At 37.1% G+C, this 8,557-nt stretch overlaps 1 protein-coding gene across 1 annotated transcript in view; it reads right to left on the bottom strand.

Annotated features, from left to right (window-relative positions):
• Window positions 1-2,247: 2,247 nt before the first annotated feature.
• Window positions 2,248-8,557, bottom strand: part of LOC141504965 (cadherin-like protein 26) — a 62,377-nt gene continuing 56,067 nt past the window's right edge. Inside the window, exon 18 of the mRNA XM_074210395.1 lies at window positions 2,248-4,057. Coding sequence (XP_074066496.1) covers window positions 3,851-4,057 — 207 coding nt within the window. The 3' untranslated portion in view covers window positions 2,248-3,850. The remainder of the gene's footprint in view (window positions 4,058-8,557) is intronic.

Genomic DNA, 8,557 nt, shown 5'->3' with positions numbered 1-8,557 from the left:
AATTTCCTTGAAATTTCAAAGATCTATGACTTTCTCAGTGCAAATATTCCTAGCACCAAGATGGATGATAACCACTTTGGTTTTTGCTAAAAAGCTTTTTTGTGAGTTGTAACTGACAAAAAGTTACCAGTTCTACAACCAACCAACACACACACACACACACACACACACACACACACACACATATATGTAAGTATACCTATGCATAATGTTTGATCATTTTTCAGTCTTTATGATCCTATTTAAGATTCTCTTGGCAAAAGTATTGTAGTGGCTTATCATTTTCTTATTTTACAGATGAGGAAACTGAGGTAAAGGAGTTAAATGATTTGCCAAGGATCACCCAGCTGGTAAATATCTGAGGTCAGATTTGAATTCAGATTTTTCTGACTCCAGGCTCAGCACTCTATTCACTGAACCACCTAGCTTTCTATGTGTGTATGTACATACATTTTTAGAAAATACGTTTTCTATTTATATGCATGTACATATATTGGTTCATTTTATAAAAAGTGCATAGAAGCATTCTTTTTAGGTCTTTATCTTTCAATTCCTCTTGTAATAAAACTAACACAAGAGTCAACAAAAGATTAGGATGAGATTTTTTTCTGGTTTAAGAAAATTTGGAGGTTAGATGGAGAAATTTGTAACAATGGGGAAGATCTGTCTGGAATCCACACATGTGGTGGTGGCAGCAGCAGCCACAATAGCAGCTCTCAGTTCAGAGATGGTAACAGGGTCAGACAAATGATCAAAAAGAAATTACAGGGGACCTTTTGCTGTCACTGGGTACAGTTGGCACTGATGGACATTCTATTGCCATTTACATTCTGGGCCACAGTTCAAGGACAGAAAGCAACATCTATGGTTGGTCATCAGAGAGCAAGGACTCAGGTCACAGTTCTTGTCCCTTCTTAGACAAATACATGTCTATTAAGCAGGAAAGCAACGAATATCTCTCTCTAGGATCACATCATTTTGAAAGCATCAAAAGCTTGCATACCCCCAGAACTAGCTCTGAAAACAGTAGCATGAAAAATTCTGAAGCTTGGGATAGTGCCTCCCTCTTTCTAAGGGAGTAGAACCCAACTTTAACATAAAGTTTCAAGTCAGGAGGCTAGGAAAATTATGAAACAACAACAAAAAAAAAATGAATCTGACCATAAAAAGCTACTACAGTGGCAGGGAAGACCAAAACATAATTTCAGAAGAAAACAATGTGAAAGCAGTTATAAATAAAACCTCAAAGAATACTAACTGCATCTAAGCCCATCATGAATTTTTAGAATTAAAGAAAAAAAGATAAGATTGGTAGAAAACTGGAAAAGAAATGAGAGTGATGTAAGAAAATTATGAAAAAGAATGAACAGTTTGGTAAAAGAGGCACAAAAATATGGAAGAAACAATACCTTTGACTAGTGGCAAAAGAATCACAAAAATTACTGAAGAAAATACCTTCTTAAAATGTAGAACAGGACAAATGGAAAAGAAGGCACAAAAATTCACTAAAGAGAATCATTTCTTTTTTTTTTTTAGGTTTTTGCAAGGCAAATGAGGTTAAGTGGCTTGCCCAAGGCCACACAGCTAGGTAATTAAGTGTCTGAGACCAGATTTGAACCCAGGTACTCCTGACTCCAAGGCCGGTGCTTTATCCACTACGCCACCTAGCCGCCCCAAGAATCATTTCTTAAAAATTAGGACTGGGTAAGTGGAAACTAATGAATCCACAAGACATCAAGACATTAAAAAAAAAAAAAGAAAAGAATGTGAGTTATTATATGAGAAAACATTTGACCTGGAAAACAAATTGAGGAGAGATAATATAAGAATTATTGAACTACCTCAAAGTTATAATGAAAAAAAGAGACTGGTGGGACAGTTAGGTGGTGCAATGAATAGAGCACTGCCCTGGAGTCAAGAGGACCTGAGTTCAAATCCAACCTCAGACACTTAATAATTACCTAGCTGTATGACCTTGAGCAAGTCATTTTAACCCCATTGCCTTGCAAAAATCACCCTCCCAAAAAACCTGGGCTAGGAAGGTGGCACAGTGGATAGAATACTACCCCTGGAGTCAGGAGGACCCGAGTTCAAATCCAGTCTCAGACACCTAATAATTGCCTAGTTGTGTGATCTTGGGTAAGTCACTTAACCTCATTGCCTTGCAAGCCCTGCTCCCCCCAAAGAGCCTAAATAATATATTTCAAGAAATTATTAAGAAAAATTACGCTAGTATCTTACATCCAGAGGGTAATATAGAAATCAAAAGAGTCTACTCATCACTTTTTGAAAAAGATTCCACAAAAATCCGAGAAATATTATAGCCAAATTCCAGATCTCCTAGGTCAAAGAGATACTTCAAGTAGTCAGAAAGAAATAATTCAAATATTGTGAGTCATAGTCAAAATACTTCAAGATTTAGCAGTTTCCATGTTAGAGGATCAGAAGATTGGAATATCATATAAAGAGATAAACATGTACAAATAATCATAAGAGATTTAATAAAGTTAAACTTTACATTCCTATATGGGATGATTCTGCATATAACTGCAAAGAATTTTATCATTATTATGACAGAAATTTATACAGACAGAGGGCATAGGACATCAAAGGTCAAAGGATATAAATAGGAAGTTTTCAGAAAAAAAGATATTGAAGCTATCTATGGTCATATGAAAATTGCTCCAAATCGCTATTGATTAAAAATGCAAATTAAAATAACTCTAAGATACTGCCTCATACCTATCATGAATGACAAATATTGGAGGGGATGAGGGAAAATCTGGTACACTTAGAGAACTGGTTCACCCATTCTGGAAAACAATTTGGAACTAGTCCCAAAAGGCTATAAAATTGTGCAGAAATACCACTACTGGTTCTCCATCCCAAAGAGATCAAAGAAAAAGGAAAATGATCTAGACATAGAGGCATATTTGTAGCAGTTCATTTTGTGGTGGCAAGAAATTGGAAATAGTATGCTCATCAGTCAGGCAATGGGTGACCAAGTTGTGGCATATGAATGTGATGGGAGTATTATTGTGCTAGGTGAAATGACAGGAAGTGGATTCAGAAAAAAAAAAACATGGCATGACCTCCATAAACTGATGAAAAGTGAAGTGAGAAGAATTGAACTGGGAGACCATTGTGCACAAGAACAGAAATGTTATGATGATCAATTTGTGAAAGACATGGCTTCTTTCACTATTACAATGATCCAAAGGACTTGGGATGAAAAACAACTATTCAATACCATAGATAAAACTGATGAACTCTTGACTGCAAATTGAAATATAATTTTCTCACTTTATTTTTCTTGTTTTTTAAAAAAATTATGGCTAATATGGAAATATATTTTACATGTGGATTGATATCATTTTACTTGCCTTCTCAGTAGGCAAGAGAGAGGATGAGGAAGGAGAAAAATTGAAATTAAAATTTAAAAGGAAAAGAATGTCAAAATAAATAATAAAACTTTCAAATATTGAAAAACAAGAAAAAGCAAGGGAAATTATTTTGTTTCTTTTATTTGTCCCTAGTTTAAATCAATCCTATTCAAAAAACTTCATAGGGAACTATTGATCTGTCTAGTCATATTTATAGCTATAAAACAAATAAAATAGAACAAGTTCCATTATCAGTAACATTCATATCTGTAGAAAAACAAGTTCTTTCTTTAATCCAACTTTCTTCCTTCTCTCTTGCCTACTATTCCTGTTTCAAGAATTCCCAGCATTTTTCAAATCATTAACTAACTTTCACAGAAGTCCAATAGATTGAATTAAGAAATAAAATTGTCCTTAATAAAGTAAGGCCTCTTCAGGTATGACTACCAATTTTCCAGATATGTGCCTTATTTCAGAAGGACTGATTTGGAATAGATTTTTTCAAGGGCAATTCCTTTTGATCCTAAATCATCCAGAAAATCTTCAGGCAGGTCATTTTCTGTCAAAGCAAGTGAGCTAAGAGATTCAGCTGCTTTAAATTCTCCCTCATCCGTGTAAATGTGTGGCTGGCAAGTAGTGTTGCCATCTTCCAGGAAGTTAATATCGTTGAGCTTCTAGAAGAAGGAAAGAAGATGCAGGTCAGACACAAACTCCCACTAAAGTCTTCACTTTTTAATCATTTTAATGAAAACACAAGGTAATCATCAAAACTCTTATTGATATGTGTCAGTCAAGTCTCCAGATTCCAGGAAGATCGCTATTTCTACATTCTGGAGAGAAGCCTAGGAGAAGAGGTGCTGCCGAGGGTTAGAACTGACTGAGGAAAACAAAAAGAAAGTGATGGTTGGGTAAGGCCAGTCATTTATGTGGAGCACTTGGAAAGAACTGTGAAAGACCTCCTACCTGGTAATGAGAAAAAGTTCAGGAAGACACAGGCCTGAATCATCCCTCAGACCTTTGTTAGCTTTGTGATCCCAAACCTCTCCAGATCACAGCTTCCTCACTTACATATAGTGCCTTTCCTCTAAGATGATCTTCCCTTGGTATTGTGTGTGTGTGTGTGTGTGTGTGTGTGTATACACACACACACACACACACACACACACACACACACACATATATATATATATGTAATTATTTTCATGTTATCCCCCTCATTGTAATGTGAGAGCTTTAGGACTGCTTTTCTCTTTCTCTCTACTTAACAAATATTTAACCTAGTGATCTATCCAAAGTGATTAATAAATGCTTCTTGATGACTTGTTCTATTTGTTTTGGAGCTAACATTTCTTCAGTGTAATCAATACATAATGCTGTTTCTGTATGCTTAGTAAATTCATATGTCTGTTTTCAAAGAAAGACTTATGAGGTTGTAAATGGTTGGGTACAATCTTCTGAGACATCAAACAGATATCTCCCCCCTCCCCAACAACGGTTTACAATTCTTTTGTAATATGTGTAAAGGAAGAATTTGTACAGGCATTTCTCTAAACAGCAGGGGAAAGGGAAGAGAATACAAGCAAAGATAATACAGACAAATATGGGTTTAATGATTCCACTGACAAGATACTGTAGTTGTAGTTTTGGGAAAATTTGACGTACATTCTCTTTTTGTCAGGTAGCTGATGCTGAATTTGTCCACATAAACTGGGAAAGAATTCTGAAAGCTAAGTTGGTAGTGTTTAAGTTATAAATCTTGAAACCATAAAGTGAACAGTACTTAGAACTGATTTTTGAGTGAAGAAAGAAGTTTAAGATGGTAGAGCTGGAGCTTACAAAAAGTAATTCAGTTTTTATGATGGCAGTTTAAGCCTTGAAGATTTAGAAGAAGCCTCTCATATCACTGACAATCTAATGTTGGAGTCTTGTAGCACAAGCTTTGATGCTTATTGTGTAAATAAAAAGAAAATGAAGGGAATAGGAGTTGTAGAAACTAATGAGGCAGTGATACGTGGTAGACCAAGAAGTAAAAGAGGAAAGGGAAGATCATTGATCATATAGACAACATGAGGGATTGAGAAACAACATCTCACCCTCTAAGTCAGGAAAAGAATATGCAAAGACTTTGAAAAACACAGAAATGTGTGAGTAAAAATGGTAATCCCATCAGCAGCAAAAGAAGACATCATTGTACACAGAATGGATGGTATACTTACAACTCAATGCTGCCAACACTGTCTGGGGGCCTATTAAGTGAAAGGGGCTGTGTAAGACTTTGGAGCTATGAAAATGAAGGCAGCCATAATTCATTATGAAATAATGGATTCTGGACCAGAAACCTGGGCTTTTGTCATTCTGCAAGAGTATCACTCCTGGAGGCAGGACTCAGCTTCATTCTTCTCATGAGGCAGTTGATGGCACAATTGACAGAGAACTGGGCTTTAGTCAGAAAGAACTGATTTCAAATTCCAACCTCACAACTTACTAGCTGTATGACCCTGGGATAGTCACTTAACCTCTGTTTGTCTCATTTTTCCTTAGCTGTAAAGTATGAATAATAATATCACCTTACCTCTCAGGGTAGTTTTAAGGATCAAATGAGATTATATTTAATGTTTTAAAATCATATAGGACAGGCTTCTTCCCTTCTTTTGCCTTCCTTTTTCCCTTCCCCTTTCCCTCTGCTATAAAGCTAAAATAATGTTCCCACCTTCACAGGGTTGTTGGAGGGATTGAATGAAATGAAACCTTGAAGCAGTATCTGATGCAATTGTTTTGTTTTACGCACTGCTGCTTTCTCTTGCTTGAAGAATTCTTTCTATAATGACCATTGCATAAAAAAAGCTTAGTTCATCTTAAATTCAGTTGCCTGTATCATCAGCTCCAAGTCATAGAATTCAAAGATAAGGAAGCAATATCACTGACCAAATTACAAGATACCAGGGTGCCAGAGATCATAAGTGGGTATGGGAAGGTACCTCCCTAGCAATTTATGATGTTGGTTATAGAAGGACCTCCCATTATATTGGTGCTCAGATGACTTGATTCTTAACCCTGTTATAACTTTGCATGACCTAGAATTTTGTACAGAAATTGATTTTCTTTAACCAAGATAGGTGGTATGATAGATAGAATGCTGGTCTTAGAATAAGGAAGACCGGAGTTCAAATCTCACCTCAGATATTTACTGGGCAAGTCACTTAAATGGTTTCTCAGTTCCCTCAGCTCCAAAATGGGGATAATTGTATCTACCTCTTAGGGTTATTGTGAGGATCAACACCAAACAAAATATGTAAAGCACTTTGCAAATTTTAAAGGGATATATAAATGTTTACTATTCTCTATTACTATTATTATTGTTATTATTGTTATTATTAAAGGTACCACAATGGATCACACTGATCCCCCTTTCCTATCTGCAAGATATGACCTAAACTCTGGCCATTACTTGAGAAAGAATTCCCCTAGGAAACAGTCTCTTCCTTTTGGGGTAGCAAGCTTGTTCTATTCTTTGTATTTGTATCAACAGCCTCTGTTACAAGACCTGGCATACAATGGGTGCTAATAAATACTTGTTTGGTTGAATGAGTAGTGGATATCATGACCATGTTAAAATAAACCTTATCACTGCCTATTCTTTTCTGCCTCCCTAGCAGAATGAAGCACTTGTCCTACTAAAATAAGTTATCAGATCAATAGACAATCATTTAATGATTTGAGCTGTTAGCTCTGCCAAAAGTGGGTGAATAGGAGATAGGCAAGGAAAGGGTATAAGGAGAACATATGATGTTTGAACCAGTATCCTTGTCTGTCTCTCTAAGCCAACAAGAAAATCAGATGACTCTGTTGACATGCCCCTTGGAAATCCCATCCATTTCTGGAGAGTAATGGAATGGGTTGAGATCACCCAAGAAGATGAAGACTCCTAAGGGGTTATGTTCAAAACTACGATTCCAACTGATTACCTAAAGAGTATGGATAGGTCTGGTCTGCCAACCCTGGAGATCAGTGCTCTGGCAGAAGTCACTGACCCTTTTCATAAGGAACAGATTAAAGAGATTTTTACATACCAAGGGAATGTCCTTTGGGGAGTGGGGAGTGCTGAATCCTCCCAAACACAGGCCTGCTCTGATGAATCTTAAACTAGGATTTTCTGACTTGACCTAAAATATAAATAGGTCATTTGGATAGCCACCTAGGAAATCTTTACCCTGATCTCAGAGATGAGAGTTCTGAATTTTGAGTAATATAAACAGGCCTCAAATAAATAAAAGATTTGAGTTGACATGTAGCTGTGAAAAGGTCACCTGCAGGAGAAGAAATGCTGATTTGTGGGAACTCAACTGGAAAGCTTGGGCTAATTTCCAATTGTCAGGCAAAAAGTAGGTCAGTTGGCCAATTTATGCCCTTGGAGCTCTATCAGCTTAATAAAACTTCTTCCAAGCAATAATGTTTATAATGCAAGAATCATCTAAAATAATCTGAAAACAGGTAACAGCCACAAGGGCTGTTTCAATTGCCTACTCAAGAAGAGCAGACAAGCCTGAGACCCCTATTTATACAAAGACAGGCAATCTTCCACAAAAAGCCAGCAGACATGCAGGTTTGGAAGAAGGAAATGAGGGGAGTTGTAGAGGTGACGACCTCTACAAGTAGGGGTAATTTTTTCTTTTAGGTTTTTGCAAGGCAAATGGGGTTAAGTGGCTTGCCTAAGGCCACACAGCTAGGTAATTATTAAGTGTCTGAGACCGGATTTGAGCTCAGGTACTCCTGGCTCCAGGGGCCGGTGCTTTATCCACTGCGCCACCTAGCCACCCTTATGTAGGGGTAATTTTCTTGTGTAACCTGGATTTCTTTGTGCACACCCCATTCTCCTAACACGGAGACCCTCTTAAGGGCTCCTTTGAGCACAACCAGATTGTCTCTTATGGTGTTTGCTTTATCCCCTACCACTGGAGTGAGGTAGCCTCCTTTGAGTGGCTTCCTAGGACTTTAAAACTGGGCAGACTGAAATAGTCCTTTCTGCTATTCTCTTGCTTCTATTCTCTTCTGTGCCTTGCTCTTCTAGGCCATCCTTATCTGTTATATGTTAATGAACTATCTCAACTCCAAGAAATGGACATTTTTTCCTATACTGTTTATCCTCCCCAGTTTTAAGGGCTGGAGATGATCAC

Source organism: Macrotis lagotis, chromosome 1 (genome assembly GCF_037893015.1).
Source record: "Macrotis lagotis isolate mMagLag1 chromosome 1, bilby.v1.9.chrom.fasta, whole genome shotgun sequence".
Taxonomy (NCBI): Eukaryota; Metazoa; Chordata; class Mammalia; order Peramelemorphia; family Peramelidae; genus Macrotis; species Macrotis lagotis.
Note: the sequence above shows the minus strand (reverse complement) of the source record. Positions and strands in the feature narration are given on the sequence as shown.